The 23,993-nt window shown below is 52.2% G+C and overlaps 1 protein-coding gene across 19 annotated transcripts in view; it reads left to right on the forward strand.

The window, feature by feature from the left end:
- The first annotated feature begins 745 nt into the window (after positions 1 to 745).
- Positions 746 to 23,993, forward strand: part of clasp2 (cytoplasmic linker associated protein 2) — a 36,577-nt gene continuing 13,329 nt past the window's right edge. For 6 of the 19 annotated variants that reach the window (XM_029248292.1, XM_029248299.1, XM_029248293.1 and 3 more), the window contains exons 1-20: positions 746 to 1,927; positions 6,472 to 6,550; positions 7,572 to 7,675; positions 8,461 to 8,552; positions 8,765 to 8,840; positions 9,962 to 10,059; positions 12,699 to 12,769; positions 17,098 to 17,229; positions 18,612 to 18,688; positions 18,820 to 18,912; positions 19,352 to 19,497; positions 19,596 to 19,731; positions 19,831 to 19,901; positions 20,422 to 20,481; positions 21,479 to 21,556; positions 21,646 to 21,798; positions 21,999 to 22,039; positions 22,127 to 22,294; positions 22,620 to 22,646; positions 23,533 to 23,637. In XM_029248292.1, coding sequence (XP_029104125.1) covers positions 1,721 to 1,927; positions 6,472 to 6,550; positions 7,572 to 7,675; positions 8,461 to 8,552; positions 8,765 to 8,840; positions 9,962 to 10,059; positions 12,699 to 12,769; positions 17,098 to 17,229; positions 18,612 to 18,688; positions 18,820 to 18,912; positions 19,352 to 19,497; positions 19,596 to 19,731; positions 19,831 to 19,901; positions 20,422 to 20,481; positions 21,479 to 21,556; positions 21,646 to 21,798; positions 21,999 to 22,039; positions 22,127 to 22,294; positions 22,620 to 22,646; positions 23,533 to 23,637 — 2,014 coding nt within the window. In that variant the 5' untranslated portion in view covers positions 746 to 1,720. Of the gene's footprint in view, positions 1,928 to 6,471; positions 6,551 to 7,571; positions 7,676 to 8,460; positions 8,553 to 8,764; positions 8,841 to 9,961; positions 10,060 to 12,354; positions 12,562 to 12,698; positions 12,770 to 13,133; positions 13,257 to 17,097; positions 17,230 to 18,611; positions 18,689 to 18,819; positions 18,913 to 19,351; positions 19,498 to 19,595; positions 19,732 to 19,830; positions 19,902 to 20,421; positions 20,482 to 21,478; positions 21,557 to 21,645; positions 21,799 to 21,998; positions 22,040 to 22,126; positions 22,295 to 22,619; positions 22,647 to 23,532; positions 23,638 to 23,993 lie in introns of those variants that run through there. The other 13 variants (XM_029248300.1, XM_029248304.1, XM_029248302.1 and 10 more) reach the window with 6 other exon arrangements.

Here is a 23,993-nt window from a genome sequence, read left to right on the forward strand (position 1 = left end):
TCTTACCTGCACGCAGGTCTGCCGCGGGACCGGAAATGGGAAGAATATTAGAGGACGCGTCAGAACGAAGACGTCCGCGTGGACAGGAGCGACGCCGGGGCTTCACGTGGTCGTGAATTTCTAAGGTCTTATTTGATGGACGACGAAAATAGGACAGCGAGGCAGAGCTGGACCTGAAATGAAAAAGCGGATGTCTAAGAAAAGAAACGCTGCTTCCTGGGGACAGCGTCACCTTCCTGCTCCGTCATCTGCTCTTTCCGGCACATTCTTTGCATGATCTGAGGCTGAAAGGAACCTGCAGTCGGGGGGGGACACCCAGAGGGGACACCCAGAGGGGACACCCGGAAGGGAGGTGGGGACACCTGGAGGGGACACCTGGTCATCTTGAACGAAGAACACTGCTCTGGTGAACCATCACTGGCCAGCAGGGGGCGGTAGACTACAGCGTTTTACCATTACCGTTTGGTTCAGTGTTAAGACGTGGGGAAAGAAGCAAATTGGAGCGGACTCGTCCTGTTCAGAAGAGCCGTTTGAAATATCAAATCTGGCTGATTTTCTGGCTCGGAAATGGCCAGAGGTGCCGAGGTCCGCATCCGGTTTCATTTTTACCACAAACCGACATACTGCATTCAGCACCATTGTACCATACGGACAGAGTGTCCCCTGCCACCAATGAGCTCGTTCGTTGACGTACGCGGTACAGCCACGACTGCAATCGTCTCTAACTCGCATCTTCCTCTGTTTGTGTGTGTTTTGCTGAATATTTACAGTTCGGTACGGCTTCACATCCCTTCTTTTCTTCTCACTGAACTTTGTCAACATCGCATCCATGCGCCGAAAGCGGCACTGCTCGTTAAAGGCGTTTTTTACACTTCCTGCGATAAACGCAAATACTTCTGTACAGAAATATGAGATACGGCGCTGCTCTGCGTTTTTCTGCGTGACGAGTTTTTGAAAAAACTAAAAGTGCCGTTTTTCAGGCACGTCGTCGGACACCTGTGCGCAGCGCAAGGACCCCGCTCGCGGCTTCCGGCTGGGCGACAAAGCGCTGCTAGCCGAGCGAACGCTGCTAACGCGGCTCGCAGGAGGCGGCTGCAGTTTCAGGTTCAGCTTCGCGTGTCCCTGCGCCCCGGCCGGGGATTCTTGTTTCGGAGGGAACGGCGGGAACGGAAAGTGCGAGAACCGCGGAGGACGCGCTTCTCCGCAGCTTCACTTAAACTTTGTGCTGAAGTTGAGCCGGACGTCCTGTGTGTGTCCTGCTGGCCTGGCGGCCCCGGGCCTCTATGTAGTCGCGTCGGCGGGGAGAGACGGACGTGCGAGCGTCGAGCGGCCCCCGCCCGGGGCTTCGTGAGGCGGCGCTGGACGGCGGGGCTCGGCGACCGACTCGCCCTGCGGCCTTCACCTCCACCTCCAGCTTCCAGTTTCGACTCCGGCGTCGGTGCCTTTAGCTCCTCCGCCTCTCCCTCGGGCCACTTACTAAGTCCTAAGTTAGTTTGAGGCGAAAGAAGAAGGAAGTTCCCTCGCGTCTCGGCAGCGCTCCCCGCTCACTCAGGCGAAACTTTCAGCTTTGGCGGCCCGACTCGACTCGAGTGGAAAAGAAGCGCCGGCGTTTACCGACCGAGTTTACCGCGTTTGCCCTCGGGCTCATGACGGTGGCCCCTCGACCCGAGCTCCGCTAGCCGAGCCCCCCGGCCCGAGCCGCCCGCCACACATTACTGCAATGGGCGACGGCGACGACTGCGACAACATGGAGTACTTCTACCAGCAGGTGGCGCAGCGGGACGTGAGCCGCCGTCTGCAGGTGGGTCCCGAGCTCATCTGCTCCCTGCGCGACTCGCGGTGCCTCTCGGACCTGGAGCAGGACCGACCCCGGCTGGACAAGACCGTGGACGAGCTCACGGGCTGGGTCAACTCCAGCAACTACAAGGTGGGTTCGCGAGCGGTTAAGGGCCCGGGCTCTTGATCGCCGCCGGTCCGTTGCCGTCGTTGACCGGACCGTAAACCGGCGTGCTCCTCGGCCGCTCGGGCCCCGGGGCGCCGGACGTGAGCGGTCAACGGTGTGGAAGTGAGTCGAGCGAAGGTGCTCTTTACTGCCATCTACAGGCTTGGCGGCTAAGTGTCGCCGTCGCCTTTTCGGCAACAGAGAGCGTGTTTACGTTTTATGTTTGGGAAAGTGGGATCATCATCAAGGGAACGTAATTGAAGACAAACCGAAACGTTTCTTTGAAAACCGATAACATTTGTAGGACGAGCATCCGCTGTCCTGGTTACGAGGGCTGTTGTTCACGCTGCTCTTGAGTTGGACTCGGGAGCGAACCCTGCATCCGCTGGACTGCGCTGCAGAATGGCCAGGTCACCGTGCGGTCAGCGCCGGAGGCTGTAACGGTTCGAGGCCTCCCTAGCACCACCTTGGGAACAAAAGCACGCTCTGCGCTGTGTTGTTTGGACTTGAATTTTGGAAATGTGTGTGTGCGCCTGCATCTCAGAGGTGCTCATTAGGACTGGACTGAAGAGGAGAGACAATGGAGGAAAACCACAGCAGCGGGTGGAGACAGACAGCTTTCTGACCGTCCCGCTGCCTTTGTCTCGTTCTCCTGTTGAACTCAGATGAGCGGCTAAGGAATTCTCGCCTTAGTTAGTGCCACTCATTTTCAGTCTGCATGTATTTACACACCTTTTCCAAAACAAACATGTTTCTGTCTGTTTGTGTGTGTGTTTTTGTGCGGCAGCGCTTGCTGGAACGGCGGTCCTCTGCCTACATGGGCTTTACGTGTTTGTGTTCTGAACATGTGTACACTGGGCTGTGTGGCAGCTCAATGGGAAGCTGGTAATTTGACACGTGGACACTTTGGATGGTTGGGAAGGGGTTCTGATCGCACAGGCTGCCAGTTTGGTCCTCCTGCTGCCTGGCGAGCAGCGTTCTTCAGCAGTCTTCATGGACCTCCTTTGTCCTGCGGTGTAATTTCTGGATTCCGGGTGGTGGACCTGTGGACTAGGGCTGACCGTCCCTTGGGTTTGAGACCTGGACGCACACTCTCAGGTACCTGTTAGCAGTGCGATCAACATAACGTGCTGTGACGGTGATCGCAGGAAGCGGTCGACCCAATGCGGCGTGTCCCTCGCAGGTGCTCATTTACTGTGTCGGTGGGGGAAAGGCTTGCAGGGTCATGGTTCAGCTCCTCTCTTCTGTATTACACAGTGGAAACAACCGGTCAGTCCTTGCATCTTCATCACAAGGGCACGTTACGGAGCACCTGCGTGTCAAGCTCATTCTCCCCCGACACGTGACCCATGAGGCAGCTTGGTCCCGAGCAAGATCCCCTGACAGCATGCTCACCGAGGAGGCGCCGGCACTATCCCTCTCTGTGATGGATTATTCATGGATTGTATCTAACATGTTAGTTGTGGGGCCCCCCCCCCCCCGCGCATTTGGCCTTGGGACCTCAGCCGTCCTTGAGAGCGGGGGCTGGGAGGGCTCTGGGGTGGGGGCCATAGAGCTCATCCTTGCTCCTCCTCCTCCCCCTGGGTCTGTTCTCTGGATGCTCTTCTAGCGTTACAGCAGGAGCACGCATACATATTTCATGGTACTTTTACTGAAGTCCTTTGAATGTTTCATTTAAGTGAAGTCGATCGTGTTTCGACCGCTGCTTTGACCGTCTGACTTGCTCTCCACTGCACCATAGCTAGCGTGAAGTTGCCTCGTCCCAGTTCCTCACAACCGCCTCTTGTTGCCTTAGCTCTGCTCCTTTTGTGTTTGGTTGAGTCCTGGGATGGAGCAGCGGCTCTCGGGGCCAAAATACCCTGTTGGGTGGGCAGGGCTCCGTGATTCTGTGTCAGGGGGTGCTGGGGTCTCTCCTTTGTTCGTGTGTGTCAGTCAGAGCTAGCAGTGAATGTTAACAACAAAGGCATTTTCCTTGGAACTCAACTAGGACCCCCCCCCCCCGCAAGACAGAGACACACACACACACCTCCTCCCCTTCTTGCTCCAGGTGAAACAAAGCGCCAGTTGGCTGTGGGAAGTACACTTGGAGAGGAAAGGATGGTGAAATGGGTGTGTGTGTTGGGATGTGTACCCAAGGTCAAGGGAGCTGTATTTTGGACCCTGTGTTGACTGTTTGATCATTCTTGACAGACACCCCCCCGCTTCCAGAGGTCTCCCATGAAACACAAATGCCAGGTGCTCAGACATCACATATACCTGTGTGTTTGTCATGTCTACCTCTTGTTAACCTCCCGTCCTTCCACTCGTTACTTTTTCCACTTGTACCTGTCAGACTTGTGACCTTTGGGTGTTGAACTGTTGTGAAGAGGCCAAAGGATTTGACTGCAAGTGAACTGTCTGACTCTGTCTGACAAGCTGCTCTTTACTCTTCTCCGTTCATGGTTCAGCAGGTTGTCAGCAGTCAGGCTGGATGTGCGTTTTTCACTAGAGAGTACTCAATACCACAGCCTGTTGGACGCGTGGTCCCGGAAGTTTTTGTGCCCCAAATGGTGTATCTCTCTCGCAAAACTGAGTGTGCGAAAACGGCCCACCGTGGGTCCGCTGTGGTACCATACCTGTAAGCAAGAGCTCTTCTTCTTGCTGAGTCTTGAAGGCCCTCGAGGAGTGTATGCTGAGCGTGTCTGCCTGCTGTTGAGAAGCTCCCCGTTGGACCGCACTGGCACCCACGGCACCGCAGGTTTCAACTCACGCGCTCAGGTACACCCACCCATAGGTACCCGGGACCTGAGCCGCTTCTCCGCCTTGGCTAAAATTGGTAATAGCGATGGAAACATCTCATGCTTTCCTCGGTGACCATGTGGCCTGCCCTTACGGTATGTCTCTGGAATGCAAAGTTTTGTCCTCCGCTGCCAAAAATGATACGCAACACCCGAGTCTACTGGCATTCTTTTAAAATTACATGGTGTGATTCAAAATATTTTTTTATGACTGTTCCATGTTGCAGTAGCAGCCTTCCCTGGAGGCGCCTTTGCTCATAAGTGCTGTGTGTTGAGTAGCAGCATTCTTGTCCAGTTGCTGCAGCATGTTTGTTGGTGGCGCCCATGGGATTTGAGTGGGTCCCGGTGGGCTGGTGTCCGTGGTGTGGTGAAGAGCCCAGCGGACTGGCATATCTGTGCTAAGGTGCATGGCTGGTGGCCACAAGGTTGTTGGTTTGAGTTCCTTCCTGTTCTATCACTTGTGGGATTTTTTTTTTTTTTTTTTTTTTTTTTTTTTTTACTGTGTTTTGAAGTGGTTCTGGTGCCTGGTTGTAGGCCTGTGCTTGGCCTGTGTGAGGGAAGTGACGTCACAGCGAAGGGTAGCTGTGCTGCCTGCTCCTGAGTGACACTGTGGTGTTGAGAAGCCGTGGTGAAAGCAGTGTGTACTGACCGTGTTCTCCCGCTCGGCCGGGAGCGCCACCTCTATGGGTTTTGTACAGCGCTGTGGAGTCGGTACGCAAAACCTTCAACTCCACAGCACTGGGTTCGTAGCTCTCGAGGTCGAAGGGACGAGCAAATTAAAAGGACCAAGGGCCGCACACCGAACTGAATGATGTGGCACAATTTGAAACTTGGTGTTTGGGTTGGGTCGGTGGTCCATCAGATGTCTGCCTTCCTGCATCACAGTGTTTCCAGAGCAGCGGAGTCTGGGAGGTACTTGTCAGTCGGGGGCGGTTTTGGATGGGTCAAACACAAGGACGCCGCTGGACTGAGGCAATGCGGCAGAGTGTGGCCTCAGAGTTTTTCACCACGGTGACACTCCTGGTCAGAACTGCCCGTGCAATTCCCGCATGGATCCAGTTTCCCTGACACAACTTGGTTAGATGGGTCCAGATGAGCAGCAGCTTGAGGTGGTCCTCTCTACACACTGAGCCGGTGGACCGGGCTGTGCTGCTGTCAGTCCGAGCATTCTGGAACCAGTGACATTGCCCGGAGAAGGGCTTTCTGTGAATGCGGCCTGTCAGACTGCCGGCACAGGGCTGCTTGGCTGTGGGTTCTGGCCCGACTGTCTGCCGAGGGGGCCCCGGTCGAACCCTATCGGGTGCTCTCTTGGGTCTTTGCTTATGACGCTGGATTTCATAAGCAAACTCAATGTAGTATATTGGTCGCATGTGTGTTTGTCTGTCTGTGTGTATTGCAGCAGAACACAATTTGTATCAGTCTTCTATTTAAAATCTCTACAAGAGTTTCTTCCTCATGCGATTCCTGCGTGTTCTGTTAGTTTGCTCACAGTGTTTTACTTCACTCTTCCGCTGCTGTTTGCGATAATTTTTGTATGACATCAGGCAGTAACAACATGGAACGCTGAGTTGTGCTGCATTATTGCATTAAGTGTAATAAGACTGGTTGCTACACACCTTGTTGGAAGTGGTTATTGGCGGTACTAGCGACCGTGTAAGTGTACTACACGGTCCTTTGCCGTCCAGCTGCACTGCTCTGCTGGAGCTGCCACCGCAGCCGTCGCTAACTGGTCCTCACGCTCTTGTTTCGCAGGTGGCCTTGCTGGGCATTGACATCGTGGGCACGCTCGCGGACCGAATGTTAGAGCGCTTTAAGGGTTATCTGGGTGCAGGTAAGTGAGTTAGTGAGGGGTTTGGAACCCCAATGCTTTCCTGTGTTTCTGCTCAGCATGTGACTGAGGCCCTGCCTTTCTGCTGGCATCTTCATCACATTTACATTTATTCATTTAGCTTTCTCCAAAGCGAATTACTATGTTAAGGTCACAATTATTATATGTTTATCATTTACCCATTTATACAGTTGGGTAATTTTACTGGAGGGTACTACAGCCAGATATGGGGATTGAACCTGCGACCTTTAGGTCCAAAGGCAATAGCTCTAATCGCTATGCTGCGTCTCAGAGATGGAGAGGCAGACCGGACTGCTTGGTGCCCTCCAGGACACCCTCCTCCCTTTGTTCCTGTATTAGTTGGCCCCTCCCCCTCAGCTGCCTAGGGTTGGAATCAGATCACCAATGTGGCCCTGGTTTAGCTTGTCAAATTTCCGGGCATTTCCTATATTTAGTTTGCTTTCCATGACTGCGCTTTGCCTCCTGGGCTGGATGCTCCCAGAGGGGGATAGGCGCCAATCCTCCTTGAGCAAATCCCCCTTCCCTGCCCCCTCACACTGGGGCCTTTTCCACCAGTAGTAGCACTGCATTCTGGGGTTGCTGCTCCCTCTTTGTCCTTTTTTGCACAGATTTAGTGGTCGGGATGCGTAGTCCAGTCAGTGGTCCCACCCCCTTCCTCGGTGCCAGGTGGAGTTCAGCTGTCACCATGGTGCTCAGGGTACATGCAAGGTGAACTAGGGGTGGGGGGCAGCTATTATTAGCTCATCTGTGTTGTAGATTCCCCCTCTGTCTGCAGAGCGACGGGGCGCACTGGACAGGTTGTCAAGGAAATGCCAGTTACCTTGCTCACTCCCACCAGTCCCCTCCCCCGCTAATGCCCTGCCTGAGGGAAGAAACATCTGTGGTGCGCAGTGGGGGAGGTGCTGACGGACAGTGTCTCGGAATATTACGCTAATAGTTTTGGGCACAATGGTGTACTTATGTCATCGTGTAACAGTAATGATGCTTTGCTGTCCCTCGGCAGTGCTGCCTGTCCTCATCGACAGACTCGGCGACTCCAAGGACCAGGTGCGAGAGCAGTCGCAGGCCCTCATCTTGCGGCTCATGGAGCAAGCGGCCCCTGTTATGGTGAGCGGTCTGCTGTGCTTTACCTCACGCTCTGCCCCCCTCCGCTCCAGCCCTGCTTCGTCTTTAGCGTGGTGTGCAGGTGAATTCTGCAGCCTAGGCAGTACATGGGTACTTTTTACAGACTTATTTTGTCATTCCCATAACTGCGCGTTTAAAATTCCACTGATGTTTTGGGGGGGGCAGCATACTTCAACCTGAACTCTGTACAGGAGACATCTTGCAGCTCCCCCTGCTGGAGAAACGGGAGCTTGATGGAAGTTCTGACCCTGAACACACTGCTGCCCCCCCAATGAGTTCTTGCTGAGATGTTTGGCATGTTGTCCCATTGGCTTGTGCTCATGTTTTCCACAGCGCAGTTCCAACTCTCAGTCAATTAGCGCTCAGGAAAAGCTGCATTTGAACCAGCACTGAAGCTGTGTCTCTTCTTGCATCGCGTGTCAGCTGGGTTCGTGCCTGGGGGCAGGTGTGACGCTGCCCCTTGGCTCTTGGGCAGTCTGCAGCCAGCAAAAATGTTGCATGTGTGATCAGCGTCCCATCCTGTTTACACAAGCGGTGTGTTGAACCGCAAACGGAGGAGTGCTGCACTTGCTCTGTGCTCTTGCTCCGTTGCTTGTTTATGCCCACAGCCTCATCGTGAGTTTGACCTCTGATTATGTGCCCCACACTCTCCCACCCAAGTAGGCATGGTTTCACACCCTCTGTCTGTGTAAGTGACCCCGGTTTCCTCTGATGTGATGACGACAGTTTCCCCTAATGTGTATTTGTGCTTCTCCACCACCCCACAGTACGTGTGGGAGCGACTGCTGCCCGGCTTCAAGCACAAGAACTTCCGCAGTCGAGAGGGTATCTGCCTTTGCCTGAGTACCACCCTGAACATGTAAGCGTGGGACCTGAACGAATCTGTCCCCTGAGAGCACATGTCCCTGCCACGCTTTGTTCTCCTGTTCTTTTCCAACGTTACCCTATTTAATTACTGCCTTTTGTAATCTTCTTACATGCACTTCTCTCGGAGATAAGTGCTTTTCATTCTCTCTGTCTACTTGCACTGCCGACGCTCATTTCTCGACTTTGTACCCTCTTCTTTCCCAGGTATGGTGCTCAGCCTTTGACCCTCAGCAAAATTGTCCCGTTCCTCTGCACGCTGACAGGTGACCAGAATGCTCAGGTGAGTCTTCACATGTTACGATGTCAAATCGGGACCCAGGGACGCTGCTTTTTTTTTTTTTTTTTTTTTTTTTTGTGGTTGTGTAGTAATATCGACAGATGAACAGTCTCATTTAAAGAAAGTATGTATAAACAACTTTGTGCTGCTCACATGTAGCTGGGAGCTCTTAATCCTTTGCTCTGTCTAAATATGGCCTGCAGAGCCATGCCTTTATAATGTGTGCTTGTGTCCTAGAAAAGCAGGAAGTCTCTGTCGGGGCAGAAATTGGACAGCTTCGTGGAGGGGCTGGGAAATGGGCAGCTGTTGGAGTGTAATTTTTAGTAATTATCCTTGCTGTTATTAACACCCACACAGCACTTGACTCATCATTCACGCTTAGAAAGTTGCCTCTGTCCACACACGGTAGACGGCCAATCACACCAACATCTGTGTCACAGCACAGCCAATCACCGCAGGCTGTGGTTCACTTTGCCCTGCCCCTTTGATGTATGCTCGGAGACCCTCTGGAGATGTGCTGCTGCCGCTGCTTTCCCACCTCTCTGCTTGCTAATGGGCACCTTGTGGAATCTGAATTGGGCTCTGCAGAAGATCTGTGGGTTTTAAGGGCTTCGTGTTGGACAACTTGAAGGAAACTGACTCGAACATCAGCATGCCAAGGGTTGGGTGGGCTGATGCCTCACCTATTTGTCAAAGACAGGTATAAGATCAGTGTCTCGCTTAGTGTGTATGATTTATGTCTACATTGTGAAGTCATGCTTTTATCTCGCAAGCGGCTAGGGCACAAGTCCTCAGGTAACCTAATGGCAGCTGGTGAATGTCTTGAAGACCAGTGCAGTACTGGAGGACTTTCAATAAATGGTCCCTGGCAGTTAATCCTCTTTAAAACATGAGAGCCTTGTCCTTTAATAATGACAGATTTATGATTGCAGTGGATTCTTCAGAAATGAGAGTTTTTGGTTTGAGATGAGTGTCTGTCTCTTTGACTGACTGCCAGTAGCAATGGGTTTCCTGGTTGTGGGTTTGAGAGGAAAGCAGGCTGGCTAAAAGGTATAGTGCATCTGTTCTGATGCTTGGAGTGGGACTCTTTGGGCCTCTGTGACCCCTTGCCTTCGTTATTACAGGTTCGAGAGATGGCGACAGCTTCCCTGGTGGATGTGTACCGCCATGTGGGGGAGAGAGTGAGAGCCGACATGAACAAAAGAGGCCTTCCAGCTGCTCGGTAAGTCCAATGAAATCCTGTTGTTGGTACGGGGTACAGGTACTTAGGAGTTACCTTGGCTTTCTCGAGGTTCACGCGAGACCGGAAACTGTGGTTTGGGTTTGCCAAGCATGACCTGGTCCACCTGAACAAGTGATGTACCAAACTTATGATGCAACAATGGAATGTCAGTCTGGTTGTGTGTCATTTTCTGTGAATGACCTGCCCCTTTGTGACTGGAGCTGTATGTGCAGCCAACTGGGGGACAAGTAGTACTATTTTAGTATTAACCACAAAAATGTCATACTGATGCTTAAACTGTACAAAATGGGTCTGAGGCCAGCCCTACCACTTGTGACTACCTGTCCCAACAAATCGTGTGGTCATAGGTCATACTTGGGACACAGATAGTGTTTTGAAAAAAAAGAATGAAATCTGAATTGTGTAATTAGTCTCTCAACTTCTGTAGGTTCTGCAATCCCTGTGTCTCCTGGCACAGTGGAGAAAGCGAGAATGTTTAGACTTGTTGTCACGGAAACATGGACAACAAAAACACGTAACGGTTGGTCAGATTCCTCAGAGCTGGAGCTCATTGTTAGCTTGTTTCCGTGGCCGGGTGTGACCATAGTGTGCTCGCTATCTCCGTGGCCATGTGCGCACAATGCCACTCGGGTGCTACTTGTGTATTGCTTAGGGACAGATGACAAGCCAGTTCATGTGGGGAATGCCAGCTTGTTTTAGCATTTTGTTGGCATTTCAGGTGAAACCTCTCAGCAGGGATTGTGAGGAATTGCTTCAGTCCATTGAGGATTCTTTCATTTTTGTCTTACTTTAATTTGTTTTAATCCTGAATGAATTCACTGACGGAGCACTTGTATGTTATCATGAGACATTGTGTCAAACTGAAGTAGCCTGTTGTAGCTCCTGCCCCCCAGGGGGGCTATGCCCAGCCTCTGGCCTTGTGGCATGTCCATTGCTTTGGGTGGCTTTACAAAGTGTCGTATGTATGGACTTGTGCAAATGCAAAAGTAATCTTCATATGCAGCTAGATGAGGTCTATTCTGGAGTCATTTTGGCTTTACGTGTGACATTTGAGTGCAGTGTGCTGCAGCACATGCTCAGTTGCTGCTGTCGGTTTGACACGGTGATGTGACGCGTACACTGATTCCTGCCTGGTGCTCCGTGATAACCAAAGGGCATGCGTAGTAAGTGCAGAGAACTGAGATTAGTCTTTTTTTTTTTTTTTTTTTTTGATTAAAAGGAATGGCTTGTTGAACCCATACTTTCTGTAAGTTTCTCAAGGTGGGATGTTGGCTGGTAGTGAATATTTCAACATCTGTACCTGCCTATTTGTTTGCGCTCAGAAAGAAGCTGTGCTCTATTAAATAAGTAATGCAGCTTGCTTTATGGACAAAAGGCTGGTTAAAGACTGCTGTCTTCCCCCTCCTGCCCCTCCTTGAGTTTTTAAAAAAAAATTTATTTTTTTTAAATTAATACCATAACTCCTTGAATCGCTGGATCATCAGTGATTTGCTGCACTTTGGGACTTTGGTTTGCAGTGCTGGGTATTTATAGAGGATTCATGTCTTTAGTAACCACATGCGAGATGTAAGAGAAGTCATCAAAGTTATCAGATTGTGTGACTCAGTCTTTCACTCTATGCCCCTGAGCTTGTATGTGTGAGTTTGGGTGATAGATCACCTGTTTCTTATATTTACAAGCTAAACTGTTCGCTCCCCTTTCTGTCCTCCTGTGGGCACCGAAAGATGGAGAATCCCCTAAGCTTCCTTTGCTTTAACCTTATTTACCGGTAATTTCCGCACGCAAAATTCCCTTAATCCTCTTAGAGTGCCCTTTGTTTGCATGATGAGCAGCAGAATTTGGCCTCTGCAGGAAGGTGTGTTATGTGTTGTTAATTTTGCTAAATGAGGTGTGTGTGCGTGCCACTGCATTAAGGAGTATTATAAATGCAAAACTCTTGCTCTGCCAGCTTCTGGGTTTCCTGGTTGTGGTAAATTTCACTGTCTGTTCCCAATCAGCTTGATGTCCATTTTGTCCCCGCAGAGTCCTGGTCCCCAAGGGTCTGCACAGAGTACACAACAAAACACACGCTTTCTCACACACACACACACACACACACACACACACACACACACACACACAGTGCAGAGTCAGGGAGGCCATGGAGTGGGGTTACTCTGCTTGCTGGACATTGGTCAGGCTCCTAGCTCCTCCTGCAAGGGGAGGGGCTAAGCCGTGCTGTGGTGGTGTGTCTCAGTTACTGTGTTATGTAAGGAAGGAATTGCTGCGTTGTCACGAACCCTTCCATGCAGAAGAACGATATCCTCACCTTTGTCCGGCAGACCCTTTTGCTCGCCCTGGGGGGCACGTGTTCTAAGTTGTGTTTCCCTGCTTCATCTGGGCTGTCACCTGATGCAGGGCAGGATGGGCTTCTCACCTGTCACCCCTGTAGCTGTGGGGAGGTATATGTGGGAAAGGCAGGTGGCCCCTCCCCCATCCCAGGTATGCCCATGCAGCATCCTTGCTGCTTGTCTTCTGTCTTGGAGGACCGTGCCTTATCAGCTGAATTGTGGAGGTCCAGCCGTGGATGTCAACTGCTGCTGAGTTGATCTGACCGCATTTTCTTTCTCTGCTCTCAGGTTGCAAGCCATTTTCAGCAAGTTTGATGAGGCGCTGAACTCTGGCGATATGGCGCTGACCCTCGGCCAAGGTAGGCTTGCTTTTTGTTCATCAAATATAGCGTTTCCACAAACGCTGGATGGAGGACCTTTTTCGGAAGGTGAACGGTCCCTCTGAGCTTTGTGTTGTTGGAGAATAGCAGATGTGTTTATGGTTGAGCCCACGGAGGGCGAGAGTTGTAGCCCAAGTGCATGTTGGTGGGTTGGCAGGTCATTGAACCTGTGAATCTCCAAGTCCAGCGGCACGTGTCCGTGTGCGAGGCCAAGAGAGATCCAACAGGTTGGATTGGAAGGATGAGGAAAGCAGTGAGGTGTTTGGATATGAGACTTTTATTTTGAAACAGTGCAGCAGCTGCTGGAGAGAGAGAGAGACGGGGGGAATGTGTGCCTTGGTTTGATCCTACATTTATCTCGAGCACAGGCACACATCCTCACTTGTCCCTCAAGCCCTGGTACTCCTGCACTCCTGTGCACCCTCGTCACCCCTGGTTGCCATGGCAGCAGGAGACGGCGGCGAGGGTGAGTGTTGTCGCAGTCTTGCGTATTGAGCAAAGAAAGAGGGAACCGGTCGGCCATATGGCCGTTGGTAATGAAAGCGGCTTAAGGACACCGGAGGCTCAACTCCGTCCTGCTTGTATTTTTAGCTGCCCAATGGGACCAGGTCCGTACTCGTGATTTCTGTGGAACCGAGACCCTTGCGTGCTGTATTTGGACTCGGAGTGGGTGTGTGACGGAGTCTGCGCTGGACTACAGACATGCACTGTGGGGTGTGGATGGTTTTCTCAGGTCTCCAGCGGGGGGGTCCGGAAGATGGCAACTTTACAAACTTGTTCCCACTCTGCGTTTGTAGAAGACTGTAATGGTAGTACCACACAGTGTCATTGTGTGTGTGTTTGTGTGCGCGCGTGTGTTCTCCGGCCTCTCACGTAGGCTGTGCAGAGCCTGTCTTGCTAACTGACGACGTGCTCGGTGTCCTGTTCCATTTCCCAGCTTTCAGTTCTGCTTTGGCTGGCCAAGGGAAGCTTCTGGTTGTGTAACATGCGCTATGCGGACACACACACGGAGGAGAGAGGACACGAGTGTGTTGGCATCCGGTCCACTGGAGGTCTGTCTGTGAACTTCACCTGCAGCCCCTGGTTCCCACTTTACTCAAGACCATTAAACGTGTACTGTAACTACGTTAATTTAGCGGGACACTGAGAGCTGTGCTCCTGCTGATTTCTTGCTCCGGCACCTGGGGAGAGAAGAGCTCGCTGTCTGACTGGCTGGAGATGATCTTGAACCCACTTCTGACCCTGCTGGTCTGCTTTGGGGTTGTTTTTCCATGTTAAACCTGGACACACATGATGTACACTCCATGGGTAAAAGGGACAGGAAGTGGAAGGAAAAACGTCAGTTTCATTACTTTTGCTGCATCTGTGAGAATCTCCTCCTTTCTGGGATGGAAGCCATTCGTCTCCATTCTTCTCTTTTGGACTAACTGCTGGTTTTCTGAAAAATCTGATATTTAAAATTAGTGGTAACATGTAGAAAGTGGAAAAATAATTTCTTGCAGAAATGGTGGACTAGAGCTAGTCCTTTTGTACCTTCTCTACAGCTGGTACAACAGTAGCTCTGAAAGTGGCGTTTGATCCCATCGCATGTGGAGGTGCTCAGGACATTGATCCCAGTACCGTAGTGGGGACTCACTTTTTTCTGAGGGCTCCTGATTGGCCAAACTGGCTATCATGGCGATGTTGGGGAGTCGCTTCGGAAGCAAGCCATCATCTGTGTTGCGGTGCTGAGGCTTGAGCGAGTGAGAAAGCGAGGGCTCAGTGGAGCTACCAGCACCCAAGTCGCCCCCGATCTGGAGTGATGTGACCCTTCTGTCATGGCGAAGCATCTCCTCACTGCCCTGGGGCTCTGTTTGACTGTCTGACACTGGCACATCTGCAGCGCTGTCACAGCAGGAAACGGCCACTCTCTCCTGGGGGGACGGACGGGGGACAAAAGGGGGGGTGACTGCCAGGGCCCCTTGGGACGAATACGCAGATGCTGCGGCTCATTGACGAGGGAATGTCGCTTGTCCATTCTGGAAAAGTAGGTGATCCCAAACACACAGCTGGGTGCCCAGCAATGGCGCTCATTGTCAGCACTGCTTCTGTATGGCTGTGGTAAGAGGAGTAGCTTTACTCCGTTTCCTGTTGGCCACACTCAGGTTTTCTTCCTGTGCCTGAGGCCTCGATGGTGTTCGCGGGAAAGGAAGTTGCTCTTCTGACAGTGTCTGGGATGGAGAGTTTTTCAGTCTTGACGACATTGATGACATTTTCTCTGTGTTCCTGCCACTTTCTCATGGAGTCTATCCCGGTTTGCCTGGCACCCAGCATCTGCTTCACATGCACCTGTGGGGGCCTTTGGCACACACTCTGTCTCCTATAGTGTGCAGCTCCACTAAATGTCTCCACCTGAGACAGGCTTTGCAGGGAGACGTTGATCCTCTGTCCTCTCTCTGTCCTCCCTTGTCCAGCTGTGCCGGACTGCCAGCTCTTGGTGGCCTTTCGTTGGACTGCCCTCCTCCATGGTGAACAGCATGAGTTGGCATACAGCAGCTGTTTCTCACTTGGGGTGGGGCCGGGCCACTCATGGTTGGAAATGCGGGGCATTCCCACCTCTGTCGTACCCGCTTGCTGTCTGCTTTGTTGATTGTAGCCTTTTTAACAGAGGTTTCTATGACAACGCCTTGAGGTGGGTGGGTAGGGTGTTGGCTGTGTGTGTATGTAAGATGGTTTGAGGCTGTGTCTTTTAGTCAGATCAGGGTTTTCTTGTCGATAGGCTTTGAAACACAAACAGTAACTAGTTATGCCTTTCTCTTCAACATGCTAGATTCCTTCTGTCCATGGGAACAGTAAACACAGACACACGCGCTCGCTCTAAGAGCGTGGGTTTGTTTGAATGAGTTGTCCCTGAAGTAGTTAGACACTTTTCACTGGCGTTAACTGACCAGATACTCTCAAAGGTTTGACAGACGGTGGCACAGGAAGCACCTTGCTGGGATCGCGGGGGGGGGGTGCGAGAGATGCAAGCCGAGCGTACATTACCATGGCAACAGGCGGCCTTGCAAGCTGTGATACTCTCCACCCAGCTGTAGTTTTCACAGGGCCCCCAATGACGCCTGAGGGCCCAGGAGCATGGAGGCAGAGCTTCGCTGGACCTGTTCCACAGTGTGTTCTCTGGGTATCCTGCACAACACACTTATGCTCTTTTTGATGAGTGGTAGATGTTCCAGCCTCGGTTGGGTTCATGGTCTTCCATTCCTCACATTAGTCCAAGTCCGTTGTGGGTCATAGGGTTATGCTTGGTGATGGCTGTTTCCCATGTTTCTGTGTGTGTGTTTTTTGTCTGGCTCTCCTGCAGTCTTGAGAAGCATATTAATGGGACGAGGGCCACTCTGAGGGTGAGGCTCCTGCTTGGCAGCATCACAGCACAGGTGCCTCATACAGTTGCCCCCTGTATGAAGGAAAGTGTCTCTTGGGGTCTTTGTCTCACTCAGTGAGGGGAGGGGGTGGGGCGGAAGCGTAAAAACCCGCTCGCATGCTGCTTGTTCTCGACCCTGGGACTTCGCATCATCCATCAAAGGAAGGAGGGAGGTGCTGGATTGACACTGTGGCAGAGGAGGCGATGATTTCACCTCGCTGCTCATTGGCTGCTGAACTGATGGAGGGGGGGGCAGTGAGGGGAGGAGGAGGAGCAAGGAATGCCGGTATGAGGCTGGGTGGAGCGCTCTGTGCCAGAGAAAGAGCCCTGCTGGCGAGCTTAGGGAGCAGCAGCGAGTGCCGCGTGCTCGGCCATGACGGCCCAAGCACCGGGAACAGCACCTCGGAGTACAGCGGTCCCCTGCTGCTGCCGCCACCGTCACCACCATGAGGCGCCTCATCTGCCAAAGGATCTGCGACTGTGAGTGCGGCAGGACTGTGTAGGGCTGGACTCGGTAGAAGAGCGAGTGAACAGGGGTTTGAGAGACCAGGGTCTACATGCTGTTCCATCTTTTTGGGTCCAGGTCCCTTGATGCGGAGATCCAGGGACGAGGCGTGGCCACTGTGATCGACTGCTGCATTTGCTCATATTCCCACAATTCCGAGAGTGTGGCTGTAGCATGTTGTCATGGCAACGGGAGCGCATTTGTCAGTGTGTCGGCTTCCGGTGCCACTGTCATCTTGGTTCTCTGCTGGAAGCGGGGGGAAAGCGTTTTGTGTCCTGTACAGGTGGCGTGTGTGTGAGAGAGAGAGACGAGTAAGGCGGTCGTCCTCACAGCCCTGGCTCGGATGGGTGGCTGATCTCCACTTCTGCGTGCTGCTGTGACACGGTGTCTCCTGTCCCCCAGATAAGAGCTTTGATGATGACGAGTCGGTGGACGGGAGCCAGTGTGTCTTCAAGGTTCCTGCCAGCAAGAAGCCCGGCAGTATGGTCGGCAGCACCCGGCACCCGAGCACCTCCGGGGCCTCCAAGCTCCCAGGTATCAGTGTTTGCATGTCTCTTGCTCATCACTCATTGCACTCAGAAGCACACATGCATACACGTGCACACACAGGCAGGCAAGCAGGCAGCATTTTCAACAAGAAGTGGACAGACCCTGGTTTTTACAGCACCTGTAATGGCTCTATGATTGGTCTGCACTTGCTTCAGCAGCAGAGCTTCTGTGATAAACTCCACTCCAAGGTTCCCTCTTTGAATCTCCATCTCACTGTAGAACACTTGATCAAGGCTCGTTCCCTGAAGTGGCACCGTACAAAATGCCTTGCTGGAGTTCCTTGTCTAGTGTTTGAGGTCTCCTTGTTTTCTCAGTGAGCAACTTGCAGTAATAATGTGTTAGTTGTTGCATTTACCTTAATCCTGCCTGCACTCCTTCATAATTTTAATTTTTCTTGACAGTTCAAAGCAACGGCAGAACTGTTTCATTTGGCGTTTATGGCTCTTTGTGCTGCTTCAGGGTTAACTTGCTTCATGTTGGTCTCTTTTACACCGGTAAAACAGTGTGGCTGTCTGCTCCTGTAAGCAGTTTCTGAATGCTGCTCCCTCATGGCCGGGTTGCTTTTCAGCAGGACACACAGTGTCTCCTCATCAATGTGCAGAATTTACTCAATCAATATTCGCTTCAGCACGATGCTCGTGTGTGTGTGTGTGTGTGTGTGTGTGTGTGTGTGTGTGTGTGTGGCTGTATGACATGGTCTCAATCAACTGGGTTTCTGTATATTTGCTGATGAGTCAATATCATGTGTCTGGTCTAGTTCACATGAGCAGCTGGGAGGAGGGCGACCATCCATGTTGATGGTTTCGCGACGAACTTCTGGGACGAGCAGACAGGACACTCGTCCCGTTGTGCTCTTAGCTGTTAAGTTTTTGCGGGACTCCTCTGAGCTCTCCCCTGAACTCTGTGGCCTTTGACCTCACTGCCATGGTTGTGGTTCTACGTTTACTCATTTATTGGACACTTTTCGACAAAGCGACTTGCGTCAATCTATTACAGTGTCAATTATTTCCCATTTTTACAGCTGGCTAGTTTTACTAGAACAACTTTAGGGTAAGTGCCTTGCTCAAGGGAACTAGAGCTGGAGGTGGGAGTCGAACCTGTGACATTTGGCTCCAAAGAGAGTAGCACTCATCACTACACTACCAGCTGCCCCCATGTTCTCCCTAACATGTGGCAGGAAGGAGTTTGTAGGGAAAGCATCCTGTCCTGACCCCACATTTCGGCAGTGAGTCAGCGAGACCCTTTTTGGCAATGCCCAGCTGCCGGACAGATGACTGCTGTGACCCGTTGTTTTGAAGAGCTTCCTGTTCTTCTCAGCCAGCAAGGGTGATCATTGACTGCTGTTCTCATATCCCTTCTTCTGCAAGGTGCATCCAAGGATGGGGCAGGAGCGGTGGATGAAGATGACTTTATCAAGTCTTTCACAGAAGTGCCCACTGTACAGGTGTGTGGATTCTTGGGGTGCATGCCAACGTAGCCGTTTGCTCTCTCTCGTGTGTGCGTGCTCGCGCCCATCTGACTGATGGAAAACCTCTCAATAGTGGCTGGGGTCACAGGCTTTGTCTCCGCTCACAGATCTACTCTACTCGTGACCTGGATGACAACCTCAACAAGATCCGTGAAATCCTGTCGGATGACAAGCATGACTGGGACCAGCGGACCAACGCGGTGAGTGGGGTACTGACCGCTCTGCGGGGCTAGTGGGCTCGTGAGCTCGCCTATGCATGCTAGAGTTGACACAGTGCATTTAGTGATGTGAGTGAAGCTTGTTTACTAGAATATGTACATCGAAAGTTGTCTTTCTGAAGTGTTACGTTTTAATCGTTAAGAATGAAGTATCTTCTCCCCACAAATGCTAGTTTGCTGCTCATTGTTGAGTGACTGGATACGTAAAGGAAAGGTAAAGATGACATTGTCCCTCTTGTTATTGATCACTGACGCTGGGGAGTCGTGCACCTTTCAAGGTAAAGGTAGGTACAGAGGTGGTTTCCCTTCGCTGCCTTCCACGCATGTCTTTGGACTGTGCGAGGAAGTGGTGGTGAGAGTTGAGCTGGATCGGATCCCAACTTTCGTTTTGTGATCCCTTAATCCTTGTGTTATTTGGCAGCTGAAGAAGGTGCGCTCACTGCTGGTGGCCGGGGCGCCTGATCATGAGTGCTTCTTCCAGCACCTCCGCCTCCTTGACGGCGCCTTCAAGCTGTCGGCCAAGGACCTGCGCTCGCAGGTGGTGCGTGAGGCCTGCATCACTGTGGCGTGAGTACCTGGGGGGTGGGGGTCAGAGATCAAGAGCCCTTGGATCTTCGTCCATGCATTTTGGGCAAGCCACGCTGACACCCTCTGTCTTCACGCAGCCACCTCTCCACGGTTCTGGGCAACAAGTTTGACCACGGAGCCGAAGCCATTGTGCCTATATTGTTCAACCTGATTCCCAACAGTGCCAAGGTGATGTCCACGTCGGGCGTGGCTGCCATCCGCATCATCATCCGGGTAAGAGGCTCCCCGCAGGGAACTCCGTCAGCACTACTTCTCCCAGTTTCTCTAAGCGAGGCTCTAATGTCCCTGTGCGTGTGTCCGTCCCCTCCCCAGCACACGCACGTTCCTCGGCTGATCCCGCTCATCGCCAGCAACTGTACGTCCAAATCGGTGGCTGTGCGAAGGTGAGCTCCCCTGTCCAAGATGCCGCTTCGCCTTCTACCCCTCCTGGAGCACAGGCCACCAACAAGGGCTCTCCAGGCAAAGTTTCTTTGTTGGCATTTCTGTAGCTGGCGAGATTTTTACAGTGTGGGGTAGCTATCCCCACGCCCAGCCCTCCTCCTTTCTCAGCTGGGCTTGGGACTGTCCATGGTGAAGTTCCAATTCTCCAAAAGCGCTCTTGTACTACGGTGCACTTGTGCAGCTCGTCACAGGAAGAGCACGAGAAAGAGGAACCTTGCTAGGCGCTTGGGTGTCACATGCCTTGCACTTGCATGTGCAGAGATGTACTTCGAAGTATAATGTCTTCTACAGCGTCTCAGTAATGACTGGAGCTTATTGGTGCGAACAAGGATCACTCGCGAGGTCTTGGAGAACATGGCGCACGGTGACAGAATGTGCGTCTTTACAACGAGGGAGAAAATGAGCGTGTGGCTGTTCGTTGTCAAATCCGACACGCGTCACACTGGACTGTGTCCTCTGCAGGCGCTGCTATGAGTTCCTGGACCTCCTGCTGCAGGAGTGGCAGACCCATTCCCTGGAGAGGTGAGGTTGCATTTCTCCCTAGTGAGATGCACAAACTTTCACTCTTTCGTGATCACCAGCCAGCTACTAGTGAAAAGTTGCTGTTGTTGGACACGATCATTGTCCTTAACTGCTTGTCCATGTCCGGTACACGGCGGTCCAGAGCCACTCCCGGGGGAACAGGGTAGGATCGAGAATCGAGGTCATTGCATTGTGTCGCTCTTAGGTTTATGTCTGTCTTGAAGGAAAAGCCAACAGTTTCTCTTGGTTGGATTTTTGCAAGTGTTATGTCTGTCCAGAGTAGTGTCCTGTATCCATGTAATGACCCGGCATTCTTGCTGAACTAGGTAATGTATGTAATGCTGTTGCGCTACAATAAGTAATTTCTCAGCCGTTTAACGCTTAATATGTTGCTGTGATTTTTCACACTTGCGGCCCTTGTGCCAGTTGACAATAATGATTGCAGCCCATGGACACAAAAAGTTGGACATCTCTGTTGTATTCAAGCTACCATATAGCAACACTATCATTATTACTTGTAAACCGGCTAAGAATTGTTACTTAATTTAGAATGCTCAGGAGGGGTGGGGGGCCAGCCACTGGCCCTTGGACCCCCACAGGTTTTTTCCTCCCTTGATTTTCAGTTGGGAGTTTTTGTTCCTTTCCTCTGAGACCAGTAGACATACTTATAGCTCTTTAAAAGTACTATATTATGATAGTAGTCAACTGTCTTCTATGTTCCTTTATCTGATGATTGTTTTTCTTGCCTTATGGCTGTGTTAAATGGTGCTCTGTGCCACTGCGTGAGAAGAGCTCTATAAAAATACATTGAATTGAATTGTTGTAAAGGTGTTTGTTACTTTCTTTTTGGAGTGGAAGGACACATCCTCACTGCACTGTTAACAGGGAGCGGGACAGAGCTGGTCTTGGCGACACTTGAAGTGTGTTCGCGAGGTCGTAGGGGGGCGTGAAGGGACGAGTTCCCCTGTGCTGATGTAGCGTTCCTGTTCTCTGACAGACACACGGCAGTCCTGGTGGACAGCATCAAGAAGGGTATCCGGGACGCGGACGCGGAAGCTCGCGTCGAGGCCAGAAAGTAAGCCCGTGCCCCTACCTGTTAAGTCGCAGCCCTGCTGCCAATGCAAGGAGCCTGGCTGACGTGCGGCTCTGCGACACCCCCTGCAGGGCATACTGGGGCCTGCGGCAGCACTTCCCCTCGGAGGCGGACGTCTTGTTTCACTCACTGGAGGCCTCGTACCAGCGCAACCTGCAGTCATGTGTGCAGGGATCGCTGCCCCAGTCGGACCGCTCGTCCTCCAGCTCCCAGGAGAGCCTCAAGTGAGGGCACCGCCATTAATCTTCTCTTGTTTCACACACACAGAGACATACCCCAGATCGGCTTCCCCATTAGGCCACACCCTTGTTGCCCCTCTCATCCCCCAATGTCATAAGGGTACCGCTGACAGACACTGGCTTCTCACTGCCCTCTGCAGGCAGGAAGTGTCTACCCCTCTAACAGACTTTTCTCTGCTCCTCAGCCGACCTCTGTCTTCCAAGTGGTCCGCAGCTCCAGGGAGAGGTGGGACTTTGCGCTGCTCGCCATGTTTTCACACCAGCGCTGCCGTCCTGACGGAGCATTTCACCACGCTCTAACCCTCTCTCTCAGTTCCCACCACCAGCAAGACAACGGTGTCACCAGCGTCCCTTCAGCGTTCCCGTAGCGACGTGGATGTCAATGCCGCCGCCGGAGCCAAGGCCCGACATGACAGGCAGGCAGGGGCCTCGGCACGGCTCGCCACCGCCGGCCTCCCTGCAGGGACCTATGCCTCCCTAGGTGAGGGGATGTAGGGTTCTGCGGTCGACGTGCGTCGGGTCAGCGTGGGGGTCATGGCTGTGTGAGCACTTTACCGCACTTGGGTGTGTAATTTTGCAAGGGCAATTTGCAATTATCTTTTTATGTTGTAATCATTTATGCTCTCCCCCACGAATTTATGTTCAGATGGATAAAATAAATCCAAGCAGGCATGATTATGGACCCCTCCTCCCAGTATGCCCACTTACTGACCCTGTCCTGAGAGATGCTCACCCCCACCCCCCTCATGGTTGCTGTGCTGCTCCACTAACCCGCTTGCTGTGCCCTTCTCTCTTTGCACACGCAGACGATGCGTCGTCTCATAAGCTGGATGGTAAGAGCACCCTGCTGTTGGCTCTGCCCTAACCTCCCCATCTGTCACGTCTTCAGTTTGTTTCTGCTGTGCTGCTGCTGGGCACGACCCCCAGTGGTCCGTGGTCATCAGCACAGACATTAACGGCTGTCCCAGTGTGTCCGGATGCCGGACCCTATGCCGTCTTCCTCATAACCTCATAGCTCACATGCGTTTTCTCTGATGACCTGAGCACATGTCTCTGTCTCTCACTGTGAATCAGCAGTTGCCTCTGCTGACCCCCCTCACCCATCCTACTTCACTGATAACCCTAAATCCTTGATCCATCGAACCCTTGTTCCCTTTGCTTCAGAGTAGAAAGCAAAGTGGATTATCGGGTTTACCATAGTTCTTACTGCTCTGTTTGTGATGCCGTTCCTGATTTAGGGGTCTTGTGTGCGTCATGGTGTCCGTTTTACACTTGGGTACTTAGAGCCCTGAGCCCCGGGGATCGTGTCTCTTCCAGTCCACGTTGCCATGACACCATCTCCTGCTCTGCTCTACAGCTCACTCGCATAACACACTGATGTCAGGAGAACTCGCACAATTGCAATTACATGCTGCTTGTACGCTAGAATTAGTGTAGTGAGGTGTGGCGTTGCTCAGAAATTGCGCTACAAAACATACCTGGAACTTGAACGATGACGGTGTGTCGATGTGGCAAAGAACCGGTGCTTTAGGTGGACAGCGGTCAAGTTTGGTTTCTCCAAGACCAGGGAAAGTGGGGGGTTCATCCAGGCCTGTGATCAAAGTGACGCCATCCCATTCATGATTCTGTCAATGCTCCCATGACTGAAACTGTGGCCTCCATGACCCACCGTTTCTGTGAAGGGGTCTCGACCCACGTTTCCCTTTCCTCTGTTGGCAGGTCGCCTGCGCACTAAGCAGACTCTCTCGACGGTGTCCGGCACGGGCAGCAGCCAGGTGGACTCGCGGGGGCGCAGCCGGTCCAAGGTGGTCTCACAGTCCCAGCGTACGTATCCCTGCAGAGTCCGCCGGCACCTCCTGGACGTCTCCAGTGTCTTTGCCGAAGTCGCTCTCACCAGGCCGTTTTTTACATTTGTTTTTGTTTTCTATGCCTTCAGGAACTGATCTCTCAGGTTGCATGGCAGGTATTTTAGCCCATATGCTGGTGTGTGTGTGCGTGTGATTTTTTTTTTTTTTTTTTTTAAATAAATTTCTTAGGGACTCGGGTGATGACTGTTCACACATGGTGTGGTGCTGTTGGGAGTCCATTCCTGCACGTGTGTGCGTGACCTGTCCATGTTTGTGTGTCTCCACATGTGTCCATGTGTGACCTGTGTCCCACAGTTGTGAAGGTCACACCTT

The sequence above is a fragment of the Scleropages formosus genome, chromosome 23 (assembly GCF_900964775.1).
Source record: "Scleropages formosus chromosome 23, fSclFor1.1, whole genome shotgun sequence".
Lineage (NCBI taxonomy): Eukaryota > Metazoa > Chordata > Actinopteri > Osteoglossiformes > Osteoglossidae > Scleropages > Scleropages formosus.